The sequence below is a fragment of the Dendrobates tinctorius genome, unplaced genomic scaffold (assembly GCF_039654945.1).
Source record: "Dendrobates tinctorius isolate UK_male_01 unplaced genomic scaffold, ASM3965494v1 ptg000044l, whole genome shotgun sequence".
Lineage (NCBI taxonomy): Eukaryota > Metazoa > Chordata > Amphibia > Anura > Dendrobatidae > Dendrobates > Dendrobates tinctorius.
The window spans coordinates 21,773,278-21,793,917 of NW_027361712.1; the positions used below are offsets into that span (position 1 = coordinate 21,773,278).

At 47.2% G+C, this 20,640-nt stretch overlaps 1 protein-coding gene across 12 annotated transcripts in view; it reads right to left on the reverse strand.

Annotated features, from left to right (window-relative positions):
• The window catches only part of RBM23 (RNA binding motif protein 23), a 69,519-nt gene that overhangs the window by 35,434 nt on the left and 13,445 nt on the right, over window positions 1-20,640 (reverse strand). For 8 of the 12 annotated variants that reach the window (XM_073575433.1, XM_073575432.1, XM_073575440.1 and 5 more), the window contains exons 4-5: window positions 15,813-15,854; window positions 5,038-5,199 (exon numbers count right to left, since the gene is read on the reverse strand). In XM_073575433.1, coding sequence (XP_073431534.1) covers window positions 5,038-5,199; window positions 15,813-15,854 — 204 coding nt within the window. The remainder of the gene's footprint in view (window positions 1-5,037; window positions 5,200-15,812; window positions 15,855-20,640) is intronic. The other 4 variants (XM_073575436.1, XM_073575442.1, XM_073575437.1 and 1 more) reach the window with 3 other exon arrangements.

Consider the following 20,640-nt stretch of genomic DNA (forward strand, 5'->3'; position numbering starts at 1 on the left):
TGGATTGCAAACCGAAGGAATCTCTGATGCTGCACACAAACAGGAATGAGGCGATAAGCATACTGGATGTCTACAGAACAAAAACTCTCCTGGTTCCATGGAGGTGATCACCAAACGTAAGGACTCCATCCTGAATTGGCGGATCCAAACGTGGTGGTTCAACTGCTTGAGGTCCAAGATCGGACGGAGCGATTCGTCACTTGGGACTACTAACAGATTGGAGTAGAACCCTGAAAACCATTCATTGCAGGGAACAATCGCTCCTGAGTTTAGAAGGGAAGAGACGGTCTGAAGAACCCCTGGGACTTAATACGGAAGTTTTGGCAGACAAGACAGAAAGAAGCTTCCTCCAAGGGGGGGGGGTCGATCTTGTAGCCGGATGTAATCATCTCCCTGACCCAGGCGTCATCAACCACTGACAACCATGCGTTCCTGAAGAGAAGCCGGCCTCCCACTCTGAAAAGATTCCCAGGTGGAGGTGACCCGTCAGAGGAAAACCTGAGAGTGGGACCCAGAGGGCTTGGAGGAGCAGCCCTTCTGCCTCCAGTGAGGTGCCAGTTTGAAGGATGGTTTCCTCCTTTCCCTTGGGGTGGACGAGCGGTCCTGCTGGGCTGGAAGGAAGTCCCTGAAGAGAAGGGCCGAAAGGGCAGGGGCCTTTTCCTATTGAAAGGACGTTTAGGTCTGGACTGAGGGAGAGACGTACTCTTCCACCAGGTAGCGTCCAAAATTATCTGGTCCAGTCTGAACCCAAAGAGCCTGGAACCCTGAAAGGCCAGGTTGGTGACATCTTAGGCCTGTTTCACACTTCCGTTTTTTCAAATCCGTCAAAATCCGTTGGTTTCCGTAAAAAAACGGATCCGCCATTTTTTTTGCAGGATCCGTTTTTTTTGTCCCATAGACTTCCATTAGTGGTTACCGCGGATCCGTCAAAAAAACGGATCCGTTTTTTTAAAAACGGATCCGTTTGCATCAGTTTCCGTCAAAAAAACGGAAACGGATCCGTTTGGCGGACACAAAAACGGAAGTGTGAAACAGGCCTTAGAGGTTGGATCTGCATTCCACACCTTCATCCAAAGGATGCGGCGTATAGCAATGATGTGGCGTATAGCAATGATGTTGCTGCTTGCTCTGGCGGAACAGCCGGCCACATCCAAAGAGGGGACCAGAAGATATTTGCCGTCATGAGCAATCTGGTCTGCCAACTCATCCTGAGGCGCTACGGCTACGATGCCCTGGCGGAGAATTTTAGCCCATGCCGAGATAGACTTTGACACCCAGATGGAGGCACCAGTCACTTCAAAGGCCGATTTGGCCAACGACTCGATCTGCCTATCCATGAGACGCACCATCTGGTAGAGACAGCACTGGTCTTAGAGGACAGGCGAGAGACCAGCGGGTCCACCGTAGAGGAATCTGCCCATTTGCCGACAAGGTCTGGGCTAAAGGAATGCAGAATGTCCAGCTGTTTCCTTCCCGGAAAACGCTTCTGGGGATACGCCCAGTGTTTGGCCATAGTCTCATCAAACTTTTTATGATTGGGAAAGGTCAGAGAAGGACGTTTTACCTGTTTGAAGGAAACTGAGTGCTATATATGAGGGTTTGAGCTATAGCCAAGATAAGGCTATCAACCATGTCCTGCATTTTTGAAATCTGGTCCGGATCAGACTCAGACCCGGACTGGGAATCCACATCCGACCCAAATGCCGCCTCCTCCTCCGATGAGACATGGGGAGAGAGGGGCATCCTGGAAGATGCAGAGGAGCCCAGGGAACTGGAAGGGGAGCTGGGGAGAGCCCGCTTCCTAGGCTCTTTTCCCCGACCTGTCACTGCAGAGGTTGTGGTCAAGTGCGTGCGAATCACACTGGCGGCAGCAGATAAGTTTGGAAAGCGCTCCAGTGCCTGGACCAGGGACTGAGATACTTTAGTCAGGTTCGAGCCCGACAGACTTGGCAACAGCCCACTCCAGAGGGAGGGGTGTGCTCTCATCCCAGGTATTAGGGCCTCGTCACACATAGCGATCTCGTTAACGAGATCACTGCTGAGTCACAAGTTTTGTGACGCAGCAGCGATCTCACCAGCGAGATCGCTGTGTGTGACGCCTATCAGCGACCGGCCCCCCTGCCGGTATCGCTGTTGGAAAGCCCTGGATATTTCTTACCGGGCGGTGCTTAGAAACCCGATGTGTACCTTAGTTACCAGCTCCCTGCATCAGCGCGCTGGTAACTAAAGTAGAGCGATGCCGCTGGTGAAGCTGTCTATTTGAAAGCTCACCAGCAATCATGTAGCGACTCACCAGCGATCCTGACATGTTGATATCGTTGTCGGGATCGCTTTTGAGTCACTATGTGTGACGGGGCCCTTAGAGTGCTCATGTGGGGCAGACATGGTGGAAGGACTGCAGGATGGACAGAAAAGGGACGGCTGACCTAAAGACCACTTTATTTTGCAGCGTGCACAGGCGTAATGAGTCACAGTGGGTTTAGAGGGGGGACGAGAAGCCCCAACAGAGTTGAGCATAAGTTGAGCCTTGCTGATATTGCTGAAGAGAGCTACATAGAACAGGAGCCTAAAAAGGTAGAGAGGGCAGAGCATACCCGATGCCAGTGATAGACAGCAGATGACCGAAAGTTAGCTGTGACCCCCTTGTCCGACGTCTGTAGCAGATGCAGCGAGTCTGAAGGCACAGAGAATGCAGGAGGTGGCTGGAACCGTTAGTATCTCAGGAAAACATGCCGGGACAGTGGAGGCACAGACCCGAGGGTGGCCACGTAAGCGCAGACACAGCAGCACGCTGCAGAGCGGGGGCGTGGCTAAAGGTGGAAAAGAAGAAACCAGTTGGTTGAAGTGCCGAAGGGGGTGTGGCTAGGCTTGAGGATCTGCCGGTGAAAACGAAAGCGCCCCTCTAATTGGCCGACGCGCTCGGGGCGTGGCCAGGCCTAAGAATCTGCCAGCCAGCCGAAATAGAAAGCGTCACTCTAATTGGCCAACGCCCCGGGAGGCGTGGCCAGCCTAGGGAACCCGCCAGGCGGGCAAAAACGAAAGAGGTACTGCGATTGGCTGGCCATTGGGGAGGGGGCGAGGAGAAAAGGCGGCGCATGCTGTGGGACTCCCTGTCAATTTTTTAACAGGTATTATACACATTATGACCTAATTTGGGATTTGTGTTATTGTTTGTAACCATTGGTTTATGTATGTCCTCCTCACAATCACTGTGAAGGCCAATAGGGAATGTGCAATTTACACTAATGATGTGCATAAAGTGCTTAATTATATATTTATATATGACCACAGTGCGCCTTATTTTTGCGCATGTGCGTATTTTGGTGTTGATTCCTCCTTCTCCTCTTGTTTCCTGAAATTTAATAAAGCATCACTTTTTGTAATGTACTGCGAGTTGTTCTGGGATTATTGATTGTAGTTTTTTCTTGGTTTTCTAATAATTATAGTGATTTTCCCATTTAATTTGATCCATGTATTAAATCACATGGTATTGCTATATAATGATAAGTGTGTTTTTCATGAGGCTTTCACAAAGCCAAAAAACTGCGGATCTAGGATCAGATCCAGGTCCACCTCCTACAGACACTAAGCTTAAACTGGGTAGTTTTGTGCCGGTCGGTGCGTGTATACTGCTGAGGAGCCATTTTCCTTTTTCTGCATAGTGTCAGCCTCCTAGCAACAGCAGCATACACCCATGGTTACCTGCTTCCCACAATGAAGCAATAAAGAATTGTCATTCAAAAGTACAATTCCTCGTCCATCAAAAAAGAAGCCCTCATATGGCTAAATTGATGAAAAACTTACGTCTGCTCTTGGGAGAAGGGGGAGGAAAAAAAAATGAAAACACCAACGTGGAAAAGTTTCTCATTGTGGAGAGTGACGTCAGTATAAGGAGACTTAAGCTGGAGTTACACATAGCGACTCACCAGCGATCCCAACAACGATATCAACGTGTCAGGATCACTGGTGGGCAGTCACACAGACCGCTTCACCAGCAATCAGCACAGCGACGCCGAGCGCGCGGCGTTGCTGTGTTCGTTAGTTACCAGCACGCTGATGCAGGGAGCTGGTAACTAACGTACACATCGGGTATCCAAGGGACGTGCGTCCCTTGGATACCCGATGTGTACGTTGGTTACCAGCAGATCGCTGGTCTCCCGCCTGTCACACGAAGCGATGCGTGCTGGCCAGCGGGAGACCAGCGACAAAAGAAATGTCCAGCGGTTTCCTACAGAGATCCTGGCAGGGGGGCCGGTCTCTGTCACACACAGCGATCTCGCTGGTGAGATCGCTGTTGTGTCACAAAACTAGAAGATCGCTATGTGTGACGGGGGCCCTTAGGCTATGAAATGCTCCTATTGCAAATGAAACATGCAAATTGCCTCTTCATAGATAGAGGACTTTATTGGAAGTAGCAATCCTAAAAGTCAACAGCAACCTTTCATGAGCCTTGCCATAGAATAAAAGCCAAACCCAGAATCTCAATTTGCAGACATGTTTTGGGGTGTTGCCTATCCTCAGTGCAAAGAATGAGCTCTGATTTGGCATATTTATTGTATGCAGAATTGCTTCCTTTAGGTGAAAATAACAAAAGGCGCCATTGCCTTCAGCCACTATGACGCCTCGCCACAGCTGCTCCTGCTTTTGTTGAAAGACTACAGAAAAAGTCAACAGAGAGGGGAGGAGAGTGTGTGTGTGTGTGTTGTCTTATCTTTCCCAATTTTGTATGCGATTTTGGGAAGCCGTTCCCCCGTGGTTGTAATTTTAAAAATGTTTAAATCACAACAAATGCGCATGTGGTCATTGAAACCAATTAATGGGCTCAGTGACTTGTGCCTTCTACATCAGCATAAATCGCCAAAGCCCATTGACTAGTGCATGTGACCGCTGCAGCCAAAGTCATGACTATCTCGGAAACCTTTCAGGGCGAGTAACCGCTCAATTTATTATTTTCACCTAAAAACAGCAAATTATCACAAAATAATTATACATGGAGACACCAAAATAAGTAAACAGAGTTCTGTAATTTTAGCTCACCCAGGACTGCGATGCCTTGAACGTTCTTCGCGGCGGCGACCCCCATCACGACTCCTAGAGCTGTTCCTCCTGCCTTTACTACGGCTTCTGTATCGGCGTTCATGGCTTCTATGCCGATCTCTACTGCTCCGCCGTCTGTGTCGGTCCCTGCTCCGACTGCGGCTAAGAAAAAGTTTCATTTTACTTGTCTGTAAAGTGCAGTGGAGATTAATGACGCTATGGAAGCATCATCATCACTATTCCCACAATCTGAAAGTCCCTATATGTGATGAGCGAACGTGCACTGATAACGCGTTATCGGAGCAAGCTCGAGTGTTAGCCGAGTATCTTCGGTGTACATAGAAAATATGTTTGAGTCCCTGTGGCTACATGATTCGCGACTGTTAGACAGCTGCAACATATGCGGGGATTGCCTGTTTATTATCCGAGCACACCCAAGATATTGGGATAACACCCAAGCACGTTTGTTCATCACTAGTCCTCTAGCAATATGTCTTTGGAATGGAGGTGGTGTTTGGGGGGGTTAGAGTCTGTTAAAACTACCATTCAATAGTTTAGGGTCACTTAGAAATTTCCTTATTTTTGAAAGAAAAGCACAGTTTTTTTTCCAATGAAGCTGACATTAAAATGATTCAGAAATACACTATACATTGTTAATGTTGTTAATGACTATTCCAGCTGCAAAACAACTGGTTTGTAATGCAGTATCTTCATAGGTGTATAGAGGCACATTTCCAACAACCATCACTCCAGTGTTCTTATGGTACTGTGTAAGGAGGCTAATTGATGGTTAGAAAAACAGGATTTTTGGGTTGCTTACCGTAAAATCTGTTTCTCGGAGCCTTCATTGGGGGACACAGAGACCATGGGGTGTATGCTGCTGCCACTAGGAGGCTGACACTATGCAAAAAAAGGTTAGCTCCTCCTCCGCAGTGTACACCCCACCGACCGGCAGGGATTTCCTCAGTTAGTGAGAAAGCAGTAGGAGAAGTAACAGAATAGATTGAAAACAGAACAACTCAACTGTAACCATTCAACCAAAGTAAGAACAGGAGCTGTAGAACATGGGAGGGTGCTGTGTCCCCCAATGAAAGCTCCGAGAAACAGATTTTACGGTAAGCAACCCAAAAATCCTGTTTTCTCGTTCGCCTTATTGGGGGACACAGAGACCATGGGACGTCCAAAAGCAGTCCCTGGGGTGGGAAACAAACTTCCATCAGGCCAGCGGACTCACCACCGCGGCCTGCAGAATCCTTCTACCTAGGCTGGCGTCCGCCGAAGCGTAGGTGTGGACTCTGTAGAATTTCACAAACGTGTGAACCGATGACCATGTTGCAGCTTTGCAAAGCTGCAGCGCGGAAGCTCTGTGGCGTACCGCCCAGGAGGCACCCACCGCCCGAGTAGAGTGGGCCCTGATCCCCAGAGGGGCTCCGCGACGCTTAACTCGGTAGGCTTCCAAAATTGCCGATCTGATCCAGCGAGCAATAGTGGCCTTTGACGCCGGGAGACCTTTCCGTGCCCCATCTGGAATAATGAAAAGAGACTCTGTCTTTCGCAAGGAAGCCGTCCTAGACAGATAGACTCTTATTGTCCTAACCAGGTCCAGCTTGTTCAAAGACCGCTCTCGGGGATGAGTTGGACTCGGACAGAAGGACGGTAGCACGATATCCTCATTGAGGTGAAACGAGGACACCACCTTCGGAAAGGAGAGCGGCAAGAAAAAGCTGCCAATTCCGACACTCGCCGGACGGAGGTGATGGCCACCAGAAAGGCCACCTTCCAAGAAAGAAGAGAAAGGGAAACTTCCCTGAGAGGTTCAAAGGGAGAACCTTGCAGAATCTCAAAAACCAGATTAAGATCCCATGGATCCACGGGCGCCCTGTACGGCGGAACCGTGTGAGCCACGCCCTGAAGAAAGGTCTTGACTTGAGGACGGGAAGCCAACGTTCTCTGAAAGAAAATGGACAGCGCCGAAACTTGCCCCTTCAAGGAACTGAGGGCAAGCCCCGCTTCCAATCCTGCCTGGAGAAAGGCTAGGACTGAAGGGAGCGAAAAGTACATGGGCGCGATGTCATTGGTCTCACACCAAGTGAAATAGGCCTTCCAAGTACGGTACTAGATCTTGGAAGATGATGGCTTTCTGGCTTGGATCATGGTCTGAATTACTTGGTCGGAAAATCCAGCTCGTTTCAAAACCTCGGTCTCAACAGCCACGCCGTTAAATTGAGCGGCCGAGAATTGGGGTGGCAAATCGGACCTTGGGACAGCAGATCTGCTCTGTCCGGAAGCTTCCAGGGAGCGTCCGCGAGAAGATTGACAATGTCCGCGAACCAAGACCTTCTGGGCCAATTCGGGGCGATGAGAATGACTGGAATTCCTGCTGCCTTGATCTTCCTCAAACAGCTTGGGAAGAAGAGGCAGAGGAGGGAACAGGTAGGGAAGATCGAACTGGGACCAAGGAACGGCCAGGGCGTCGGCGCCCACTGCCAGAGGGTCCCAAGACCTGGACACGAATTGTGGGACTTTCCTGTTGAGGCGAGACGCCATGAGATCTACATCCGGGGTTCCCCACCGAAGGCAGAGCCGATGAAACACCTCCGGATGTAGGGACCACCCTCACGGCTGAGAAAAATCGGCGGCCCAGTTGTCTACGCCGGGGATGTGGACCGCGGAAATTGTCGGAACGGAAATCTCCGCCCAAAGAAGAATTTTGGACACCTCCGCCAGGGCTGAGACACTCCGTGTTCCCCCTTGGCGGTTGACATATGCCACCGCTGTGGCATTGTCTGTCTGAACCCGAACAGGCAGTCCCTTGAGAAGCCTCTCCCAGTGAACGAGAGCCAGATGGATCGCTTGAATCTCTAGAACGTTGATCGGTAGTGCCGATTCCCGATCCGACCATCGACCCTGAACAGTGTGGTTGCGGAACACTGCACCCCAGCCGAGGAGACTGGCATCTGTGGTTACTATCTGCCAGTGAATGGGAAGGAAGGATCGACCCGATAGGATGAGAGGTGACGTCAACCACCAGTTGAGAGACCGCTTGATCCGGCATGAAAGATGGACAGGGTGATCCAGGTACAGAGGCGACCTGTTCCATCTCGACAGAATGGCCTGCTGGAGAGGTCTGGCGTGAAATTGGGCAAAGGGAACCGCCTCTATCGCCGCCACCATCTTTCCCAGGACCCTCATGGCTGTACGGAGGGACGGGGATCGTGTGATCTGCAGCGATCGTACCTCCTGCTGCAGGGAAAGGATCTTCTCTTGAGGGAGAAAGACCCTTGACCGACGAGTGTCGAACAGTAGGCCTAGAAAGACCAAACGTTGGGTAGGAACCAGACAGGACTTTCTCCTGTTGACGATCCACCCGAAATTGGAAAGAGTGTCCAGGACGATTAACAAACTTTGGTGAGCCTGTTGAAATGAGGGAGCTTTGATCAGAATATCGTCGAGGTACGGAAAAAGAGCGAGACCTCTGACTCTCAACAAAGCCATCAACGCAGCCATGATCTTCGTGAAGACTCTGGGAGCGGTGGCGAGACCGAAGGGCAGTGCGACGAATTGGTAATGGTGCTGCCGAATCGCAAAACGCAGAAACTTCTGATGTCCGGAGAAGATTGGAACATGTAAATAGGCATCTTGGATGTCTATTGAGCACATGAATTCCTGCTCCTCCATGGAAGCGATGACCGAGCGAAGCGACTCCATTCGGAAATGGCGAAGGCGGACTCTCTTGTTGAGCAGCTTGAGATCCAAGATGGGACGAACTGCGCAGTCTTTTTTCGGCACTACAAACAGGTTTGAATAAAACCCTGTGAAGCGCTCCGATTCGGGAACGGGCACAATCACTCCAGAACTGAGAAGAGAGGCGATAGCCGTAGAGAACCCCGGGATCAAGGCTGGATCTTTTGGAGGCCGAGATTCGAAGAAACGATCCCGTGGAAGAGAGACGAACTCTATCTTGTATCCTGAGGATACGACCTCCCTGACCCAAGCGTCCTCTACGGAGGCCAGCCAAACTTCTCTGAAGAAAAGAAGTCGACCTCCCAATTGGAAGGGCCCCTCGGGTGCCCGACGATAGTCATGCTGATGTAGACCGTCCAGATCTAGATCTGGACGGTCTGCCCTGGGAAGAGTGGGATCGCCAGGAAGGAGTGGGTCTGAAAGAAACTTTCTTCCTATCCTGGCGTGCCTGCGGTCTCTGTTGATTGGAGGAGTTGTCCGCCGTATTGAAACGGCGGAAAGTCCGAAAGGGTCGAAACTGACGCCTTAGTGGAGGTCTGCGAGGCTTGGACTGATGGAGGAGTGAACTCGTGCCTCCGGTGGCGTCCTTAATAATCTGGTCCAATTGGGACCCAAAAAGGTGCACCCCTTGAAAAGGCAGGTTAGTGAAGGACTTTTTAGAAGACAAGTCAGCTTGCCAGGCCTTTAGCCAAATAGTACGTCGAATTGCAACTACGTTGCTTGACGCCTGAACTGCGCAGGATGCTGCATCCAAGGAAGCGGAAAGAAGATAGTCCCCCGCATGGGAGATCTGATTGGCGAGATCGGCCAAACGCTCCGGTTGCGCCTTATCTAGGATGCCCTGACGGAGGTCGTCTGCCCACATCGCTATGGCTTTTGCTGCCCAGGATGAAGCAAAGATTGGATATACCGCCGCTGAAGCCGCTTCGAAAGCAGACTTTGCCAGGGATTCTATAATCCTGTCATTAGAATCATTTAGGGACGCCACGCCTGAAAGCGGGAGAACCGTGTTATTGGAAAGCCTGGACACGGGCGGATCCACCGAGGGAGAAGCAGACCAGTTGTCCGTGAGCTCCTTAGCAAACGGATAGATTACGCCGAGACGCTTCCCTCTTTGAAAGCGTCTGGTCGAATCTTCTCTTTCCCTGGTAAAAATCTTTCCAAACTCGGAATGGAAAGGAAATACCCTGGAGGGAGTTTCTGCCCGTCTGAATGAAACCTCCTGATCTGAGGATTTCACAGGGGAATCAGCAATATCGAAGGTATGATGGATCGCTGCAATGAGGTTCTGCACTGTGACCTTCATGTTCGCATCCTGGTCTGAATCCAGCTCTAAAATCCCCTCAGATGACCTGTCCGAAAACGCTTCACCTGACTCGGGAGAGGAGGCCCGAGAGGAAGGTTGCTGAGACGGGCTATGCGGTGAGATGGGGCTAGGAGAGGATTCCGGCTGGGGATCTCGCCTGGGTCGTTTGCGACTAACGCTGGCTGACTCAGATGGAATCTCTTGGGACCTGCTGGGCCCTGCCGAAGTGTCCAGGGGCAACTTATCCAGAACGGCAACTAGGGATTGAGACACCTTGGTGAGGTCTGCCATTGATTGAGATAGAGAGGAGGCCCAGCCAGGCATGGGGGGGGGGTTCACTCTCACCTGGGGCCATAGATGGCTCCTGGGCGGCGTCCGACTGAATTGGATTGCTACAATCCAGACAGAGGGGAGAGGACTGACCTGAGGGAAGTTTGCGATTGCACGAAGAACATGCAAAGAACTTGACTAGGGTGCAGGGGAGGGCCATAGAGCGGGTACGATCAGATTTCGAGTTAGACATAATGAAAACCTGAGGTAGTGCCGGAAGGTTGGGGGACAGAAGGCGGAGAAGGGTCAGTCTGCAGTGCAGAGCTACTCACGGACCGGTGTCCCCAAAGCACAGGCTGCTGGATATCCGGAGATGTGCGTCCGGCTGACAGGCTGTGAAGATGGCGCCTGCCTGTAGAGAAGCGAGCGTCCAGGAGAAGGGGAAGGGCGGAGCTCGCCGCAGGGTTACCCAATCGCTGGAAAGGCAGTGGGAGGGCCTGGGGAGAGCAGGAGAAAAGCCCGCATAGAAGAAAGGGGCGGGGGGCGTGGCCGCGACGCTGCGGTAGGCCCGAACAGAAGCCGGGGCCTAAATTAGTTGCGGCGGCCGCCTGTCAGCAGGGGGTCGGCGCGGAGGTCGGGACAAGGACGCCGCCGCTGGAAGCCGCTTCCCAGCATGGAAGAAGGGGAGGGAGAGGCCCTGTGCTCTCTGTCCCCAGAAAGGGGGGAGGGAAGGGGAAGAGCGGAGGGCAGCAATATAAGGATGATGTGCCCGTAGGGTGGCTGCGCGCCCGCATCCCTGTGCCAATGAAGAGGACCCCCTGTCCGTCGGGAATGGGCAGCCAGGTAAAATAAAGGCCATACTCACCCATCCCCGATCCATTACCTGGATTGAAGAGCCCCTGTGTCTCCTCCAACCGACAGGCTCTGGTAGGCGAGTGGGTGGGAGACTGGCGACAAGGACCCCTGGAGTCGCTGGCACGTCTTGGCGTCGGCGTCCGTCTGGGCTGCTGGTCCTGTCGCGGAGAACTGCAAGGATACGGGGTGGCAGTACACGCCGTACTCGCAGACTCCATGTGGGAGTACAGATGTGACTGTTCACTCTGTATCCCTCCGTAGAACCTGTAAAGGAACGACGCACGACGAGGTAGATATGGGTCTAATGAAAGACCCGTGTCCACCTCCTACTGACACTAAGCTAAACTGAGGAAATCCCTGCCGGTCGGTGGGTGTACACTGCGGAGGAGGAGCTAACCTTTTTTTGCATAGTGTCAGCCTCCTAGTGGCAGCAGCATACACCCCATGGTCTCTGTGTCCCCCAATAAGGCGAACGAGAAACCCTTGTGCAAGTATGCTAGCACAGCTGAAAACAGTTTGGCTGATTAGAGAAGCTGTAAACCTGACCTTCCTGTGAACTAGTTGAGAATCTGGTGCATTATATTTGTTAGTTCCATTAAACTTTCAAAATGGCCAGAAATAAAAAAAAGAACTTTCACATGAAACTCGACAGTCTATTCTTGTTCTTATAAATGAAGGCTATTCCATGCGAGAAATTGCCAAGAAACTGAAGATTTCCTACAACGGTGTGTACCAGGGCTGTGGAGTCAGAGTCGTGGAGTCGGTGCTCATTTTGGTGGAGTCGGAGTCGGTATAAAATGGACCGACTCCTAAAATATATAATAAATTGGGTACAGTAGTTCAATGCAGAATGTGCGGAATATTTTTTCATAGGAATTTGGGAAAGTTATGAAATGTCCTATAAATGACTGTTCTATTCCTGATCTAAGGCTACATTCACACACAGCGTTTTTACTGCGTTTTTTGAGGATACGTTTTTCAGTTGCAAAAGCAGATCAGCTTTTTGAAAAACGGCATCACCTGAAACGTTTTTGAGCTCATAGATAATGTTTTCAATAGCAAAAGCAGATTAGAAATCTGCTCTGTCTATCCATATCATATCTGTACCAAAAAGAATGAAAGCCGGGTAGCACACAGACTAACACTCTTTTTTTTTTTAGCACCAGTCAGGTATACCTCATAGCTGCCCAAAAGGACGCCCAGGACAGGCATTGCTCATCTTCAGTAACACATCAACATCAATTGATAGTAGAAATAAATAGACTGCATTCATCACCACATCTTAAGGTGCAGGCTTTATTTTCAAGTGTAGGGGTGTGAAGTATAAAATTCCGTGGAACAGTATGAGGTACTGACCCCCCCAGGTTTGATCGTGGCTACGCCCATAGTGTGAAAGTAGCCTGAGGATCTAGGTTTTATCTTAACCGAGATAAGTCATAGACTGTGCGTGTGCGTATACACACACACACACACACACACACACACACACACAGAGTACAGACCAAAAGTTTGGACACACCTTCTCAAAGACTTTTCTTTATTTCATGACTATGAAAATTGTAGATTCACTCTGAAGGCATCAAAACTATGAATTTAACACATGTGGAATTATATAATTAACAAAAAAGTGTGAAACAACTGAAAATGTGTCTTATATTCTAGGTTCTTCAAAGTAGCCACCTTTTGCTTTGATTTCTGCTTTGCACACTCTTGGCATTCTCTTGATGAGCTTCAAGAGGTAGTCACCGGAAATGGTTATCACTTCACAGGTGTGCCCTGTCAGGTTTAATAAGTGGGATTTCTTGCCTTATAAATGAGGTTGGGACCATCAGTTGTGTTGTGCAGAAGTCTGGTGGATACACAGGTGATAGTCCTACTGAATAGACTGTTAGAATTTGTATTATGGCAAGAAAAAAAGCAGCTAAGTAAAGAAAAACGAGTGGCCATCATTACTTTAAGAAATGAAGGTCAGTCAGTCCAAAAAATTGGGAAAACTTTGAAAGTGTCCCCAAGTGCATTGGCAAAAACCATCAAGCGCTACAAAGAAACTGGCTCACATGACGACCGCCCCAGGAAAGGAAGACCAAGAGTCACCTCTGCTGCGGAGGATAAGTTCATCCTAGTCACCAGCCTCAGAAATCGCAGGTTAACAGCAGCTCAGAATAGAGACCAGGTCAATGCCACACAGAGTTTTAGCAGCAGGCACATCTCTACAACAACTGTTAAGAGGAGACTTTGTGCAGCAGGCCTTCATGGTAAAATAGCTGCTAGGAAACCACTGCTAAGGACAGGCAACAAGCAGAAGAGACTTGTTTGGGCTAAAGAACACAAGGAATGCACATTAGACCAGTGGAAATCTGTGCTTTGGTCTGATGAGTCCAAATTTGAGATCTTTGGTTCCAACCACGTCTTTGTGCGACACAGAAAAGGTGAACGGATGGACTCTACATGCCTGGTTCCCACCGTGAAGCATGGAGGAGGAGGTGTGATAGTGTGGGGGTGCTTTGCTGGTGACACTGTTGGGGATTTATTCAAGATTGAAGGCATACTGAACCAGCATGGCTACCACAGCATCTTGCAGTGGCATGCTATTCCATCCGGTTTGGGTTTAGTTGGACCATCATTTATTTTTCAACAGGACAATGACCTCAAACACACCTCCAGGCTGTGTAAGGTCTATTTGACCAAGAAGGAGAGTGATGGGGTGCTACGCCAGAAGACCTGGCCTCCACAGTCACCAGACCTGAACCCAATCGAGATGGTTTGGGGTGAGCTGGACCACAGAGTGAAGGCAAAAGGACCAACAAGTGCTAAGCATCTCTGGGTACTCCTTAAAGACTGTTGGAAGACCATTTCCAGTGACTACATCTTGAAGCTCATCAAGAGAATGCCAAGAGTGTGCAAGCAGTAATCAAAGCAAAAGGTGGCTACTTTGAAGAACCTAGAATATAAGACATATTTTCAGTTGTTTCACACTTTTTTGTTAATTATATAATTCCACATGTGTTAATTCATTGTTTTGATGCCTTCAGAGTGAATCTACAATTTTCAGTCATGAAAATAAAGAAAACTCATTAAATGAGAAGGTGTGTTCAAACTTTGGTCTGTACCGTATGTAATCGATATTATACAGTGTATTACATATTTACAATTTATTACAGTTTGTGTTCTAAAGTTGTATTCCAATAAATAGATATTATGTTCTATCTAAATATCTTGATTGTAGCATAGAAATGATTAAATGTCTGATGTTCACATTGTACTACAATAAATTTTTCACTTAAATATAAGCAATATATGTTGGAGTCGGAGTCGTGGAGTTGGAGTCGGTGTAAGGGAAATTGAGGAGTCAGAGTCGCAGGTTTGGCTTACTGACTCCACAGCCCTGGTGTGTACTACTCCCTTCAGAAGAGAGCACAAACAGGCTCTAACCAGAGTAGAAAGAAGTGTGAGGCCCCCCTGCACAACTGAGCAACAAGACAAGTACATTAGAGTCTGTAATTTGAGAAATTGACGCCTCACAGGTCTTCAACTGGCAGCTTGATTAAACAGTACACGCAAAACTCCAGTGCCAACATCTACAACGAAGAGGCGACTCCGGGATTCTGGCCTTCAGGGCAGAGTGGTAAAGAAAAAGCCATATCCGAGACTGGCTAATAAAAGGAAAAGATTAATATGGGCAAAAGAACACAGACATTGGACAGAGGAAGATTGGTAAAAAGTGTTATGGACAGACTAATCCAAGTTTGAGGTATTTGGATCACACAGAAGAACATTAGTGAAACGCAGAAAAAAAACTGAAAAGATGCTGGAAGAGTGCCTGATGCCATCTGTCAAACATGGTAGAGGTAATGTGATGGTCTGGGGTTGCTTTCGTGCTGGTAAAGTGGGAGATTTATACAACGTAAAAGGGCTTTTGAATAAGGAAGGCTATCACTCCATTTTGCAACGCCATGCCATACCCTGTGGACAGCGCTTGATTGGAGCCAGTTTCATCCTACAACAGGACAATGACCCAAAGCACATCTCCAAATTATGTAATAACTATTTAGTGAAGAAACAGGCAGCTGGTATTCTATCTGTAATGGCTTGGCCAGCGCAGTCACCAGATCTCAACCCCATTGAGCTGTTGTGGGAGCAGCTTGACCGTATGGTATGGAAAATGTGCCCATCAAGCCAAACCAACTTGTGTTAGGGGCTTCTGGAAGCATGGGGTGAAATTTATCCAGATTACCTCCGCAAACTGCTAGAATGCCAAAGGTCTGCAATGCTGGAATTGCTGCAAAGGAAGCATTCTTTGATGAAAGCAAAGTTTGAAGGAGAAAATTATTATTTCAAATAAAAATCTTTTTTCGACCTTGTCAATGTCTGGACTAGATTTTACATTCATTTGGCAACTCATTTGATTAATAAAAGTATGAGTTTTCATGGAAAACACAATTGTCTGGGCGACCCAAAACTTTTGAACGGTAGTATACATGGTTGAAGGCCATGCAAACACATGAGCAACATCCAAACTCTGCAGTTGCAAGGCGACAGTCCCAGCCTCTGAGTCACTGTTCTTTGTTTTTTTTTAAGAGAGGAAACAGTTTACAGTTACCTTCTACGTCGCTCACAACTCCGAGATCGACTCCTCTTTCTGCTGGTAAGAACAAACAGACACAAATAAATACATGGCAATACAATCCATTACATCCTTCCTTGGTCGCACACTATATGCAATTTACCAACATTCTGCAATGCCCGTCACACGGGTAGGAGGCGCTTAGGGTCGTGTCCGGCAGCCACACATGCTACTGATGTGCCTGCTCTAATTGGAAGGTAAACTTTACATTTGTAGTAACAGGCAGTGTTCTTTCCCTTGTAGCTCTCCACACACAGAACAACATGACTTTTCATCCTTCTAGTGTGCTTTAAACCAATTAACGCCTTGGTTTTGCAATAACAAAAGTATTGCTTTATCTATTATAGCCTAGTAAAAACATTAGACATGTTCCAACATTTAGTATTTGTGGTGTGAATTCCGCAGTGTAAGTCCCCAGCAATACTCAGTATAATGCAAGTGAAAGGGGTTTTTAGTATATTGCGGAATTTACACTCTAACCTAATGAGCATTCTTGTGGATTTCACCCTATTCAATGCTTTGAAAAGCCTCATTCAGATGTCAGTGTTGCACATACGTGTTCTGTGTTTTTTCATGGACACAATACCCTTAATGTGTTCTCACTGACTGTTCGTCCTTGCAAAAATTGAGATATGGATATTTTCCATCAACATAGATGAAGTGTGCCAATACAAGGGTCCATTTAAAAAGGGATGGCATCAGTGAGCAATCCACATGCTGTCTGTGGTTAACATTGAAAAGGAGAAACTGTCATTTATCAATCCATAGGTGAAAAACACCTATGGATGACACCGGGAACATCTTTTTACATACATGAAGAACATTAACATCTGAATCTGCAATAATTGTGTAAAGTGAATCAGCAAACAAATCCACAGGTAGAACATGTAGAAATAGTTTCAAATCTGTGACGAAAATCAGCAAAAGAAAAATTTTCCCCATGTGCCAGAAAGCCTTTTATACCCTCACAATATGACCATTACATAATATCAGATGCTTTTTTTTTTTTTTTTAAATCAAGTACTTATTAAGGCATATATCAAATGTAATACAGTGACAAGCTTCAGACAGATACCAAAATTACAGATTGAAACATTTTCATTTAACATGAACTAGCCCCTATAACCAGTACTCCAACCCCCATAACGCGGTGTAACGCAGTCCCTTAACGCTGCCATTGACCCCCATTATCAAGCGCATGCGCAAGCGGAATGCGCTCGCGATGTGCTGTCATTCAGTGACGGAGCCTCGGACGCGGGCTGCAGCGTCTGAGGCTCCGTCACCGCTAGCACAGATGAATCATCTGCGCTAGCGGGTATAGCATAACACGTTTGCGTTATGCTAGACCGTTAACGCAGCCCGTCATCGCTATGCGTTGAACGGGCTGGGTTAATGCAATATGAACCTAGCCTAAAGTATTAATTCTATAACATTTGCTCTGTGTCAACCACACTGGAACATTATGCAGTATATAAAAGGAGCTGAGGCATAAGTATCATTTTGATCAGAATATTTTTGTCTGTGGCAGGTAGAATCAGTTTCTTCCACTTCCCAATCTTCTGCGGAAATTTCCCAAGCAAAGGAGTCAGGTTGAGCCACACATAGTCCTCTATTTTGTCAGAAACCACGATATCCCAATATTTAAACTCATGTACCACCCTTAAGGGCATCCCAGGGTCAAGTGTCAGAGGAGCCGCTACGTCCAAGGGCAACAACACAGACTTGTCCCAGTTAATAGCGAGTCCCGAAAGAGCCCAAAATTTAGTAATGCTATGCATAGCCACTCTCAAAGACTCCCGCGCATCTTCCAGAAATAATACATCGTCCGCATACAGGGCTTTCTCTTCATGACTTCCATATTTATAACCCTTTATATCCTTATCCCTCCGTATCGCTGCCACCAGAGGCTCTATAGCAATCGCAAACAGCAGGAGACAAAGGGCACCCCTGCAGTGTTCCCCTATACAAAGGAAAATCCCCAGACAGGCCATTCACCCGTACCCTATCATATAAGATCTTTGATAGTCTCAGGAGTATATGGCTGCATCACACAGCCATCATATACTTCTAGTAGCAGCAAGCAGAGCCAACCTCCAGCTGCTGCTGTTAAGCAATAAAAGGGGTCTTTCCCATCTCCAAGATTCTATCCTAATATGTAGTAGGTGTAATAAGATTATCAAATACAGAATAGTTTTTTGATTTGCCATCTCTTATGTGCAGGCATTTAGCGCTATAGAAAACAAATGTGAAATATGAAAATTTAATTGCATTACTGCACAGGAAATAAGAAAAACTAAGAATGCTTAGCGCATAAATTGGCCAATTTATGTGTACCTGGCAGCCACGTATTTCTCGTTTGCCAGGACCTAATGCCAAACCTCTCACACAGTCTACATATATCAGGCTACGACTGAGGCTAAGGGGCAGAGTGCTCAGTCAGAAGGCTAATAAAAACATTAAAAAAACTGACCATCACATCCAAACATAAATCAGGTGTGAACAGGTGCCTACCTAGGAGTCGCCAACTCATCTACTACATAATCGTCTAATTCTGACTAACGGAAAACCCGCGTCACTGGGCGACTTCTAACACACGCCCCCGCCGAGAGATGGAGAGACAGATATTCTAGAATACCCGATGCGTTAGAATCGGGCCATCATCTAGTATACAAAAATAGCCTCAGGCGTTTTTAAATGCAACAGGATCATACTCCTCCAGAAAGACAAACTAAGAGAGGATTGGCATTAGGCCCTGGCAAACGAGAATCGCTTTAACGTGGCTGCCAGGTACACATGAATTTGCCAATTTATGCGCCAAGTATTCTCAATTTTTCATATTTTTAGTGCAGTAATGCAATTCAATTATGTTTGTCTGCACACTGGGAAAAACATAGCTACTCCAGAAAACTATACTACATTTGTAATTGGAGGTATTTGCTAATATTATTACACCTACTACATATTGGGATAGGATCTTAGAGATGGTAATACCCCCCTGTAAATCCTTCATAACCTTGCAATTCTTTTTTTTCCTCCACTCCCCTTCTTTCCAGAACAATGTTTGTATTTTTCAGTTAATATGGCCATAAGAGGGTTTGTTTTCTACGGGATGAGTTGTACTTTTCAACGACAGAGTTGCTATCCCCATATCGTGTACTGGAAAACAGAAAAATTCCAAGAGCATTGAAACTTTAAAAAAAAGTGCAATTCCACAACAGCTTTTTGCTGTTTTTCTTTTTACCATGTTCACTAAATGCTAAAGCAGACCTGCCATTCTGATTCTCCAGGTCATTACGAGTTTGTTTTCTATGGGCAATCCAAACATGGTTAAAAGATAACTCAAAGTTTGTACAAACAAAAAACGCCATTTTCCGAGACCCGTAGAAGCTCTATTTTTCGGAAACTACAGCTGGGTGAAGACTTATTTTTCCGCGCCAAGCTGACATTTTTATTGATACCATTTTCAGGTAGATAATGTTTTTATTGCAATGGTGTGTGGTCCTAAAAAACTTAATTCTGATATTCTCATTATGCAGTTTACCGATTGGATTTTGTTTAAGTTTTAATAGATCAAGCGTTTCTGAACGCAGTAATATCAAATAGGTATATTTTTTATATTCTTTTAATATTTTATTTTGAATGAGGCAAAAGGGGAGTGATTTTACTTTTTTTATAACTTTTTTTCCCACTTTTTATTTGCTTCTATAGTCTCCTTAGGAGACTTGAAGCTGCAATTCTTATTGCTTGTGCTGCACATAGCAGAACTGAAGCCTTATCATGTATAGCAAAAATCATCTTCTATGAACACCGGCCATAGGCCGTCATTCAGAGTGGATCAGCAATGGCAAGAACGGAGGTCGCTGCAGACCCCTGGATGTCATCCCAACCCATCGGTGCACTGTGATCATGTGACAGGGGTGCCGATGGGAGGGGTTTGTGGCGCTTTCTGTGCGACTGTGTCAAATGCCGCTGTCAGAGCCAGAGCCTGCATCAAAGGGAGTTACACAAATGAGGACATACCTATACATCAGTAGTTACAGTAATTTGTCTTAAATGAAAAAAAACATAAAAAGAATTGTCCTAAATCCAAATTGGATATAATTCCACACCAAACATAAAAAAAAGAGGGTGGACAAAAGTATTCGCACTGTTCTAAAAAATCATGTGATGCTTCTCTAATTTGTGTAATTAACAGCACCTGTAACTTACCTGTGGCACCTAACAGGTGTTGGCAATAACTAAATCACACTTGCAGCCAGTTTAAAGTTGACAACCTCTGTCCTGTGTCCTTGTGTGTACCACATTGAGCATGGAGAAAAGAAAGAAGACCAAAGAACTGTCTGAGGACTTGAGAAACCAAATTGTGAGGAAGCATGAGCAATCTCAAGGCTACAAGTCCATCTCCAAAGACCTGAATGTTCCTGTGTCTACCGTGCGCAGTGTCATCAAGAAGTTTAAAGCCCATGGCACTGTGACTAACCTCCCTAGATGTGGACGGAAAAGAAAAATTGACAAGAGATTTCAACGCAAGATGGTGCGGATATTGGATAAAGAACCTCGACTAACATCCAAACAAGTTCAAGCTGCCCTGCAGTCCGAGGGTACAACAGTGTCAACCCGTACTATCCGTCGGCGTCTGAATGAAAAGGGACTGTATGGTAGGAGACCCAGGAAGACCCCACTTCTTACCCCGAGACATAAAAAAGCCAGGCTGGAGTTTGACAAAACTTACCTGAAAAAGCCTAAAACGTTTTGGAAGAAAGTTCTCTGGTCAGATGAGACAAAAGTAGAGCTTTTTGGGCAA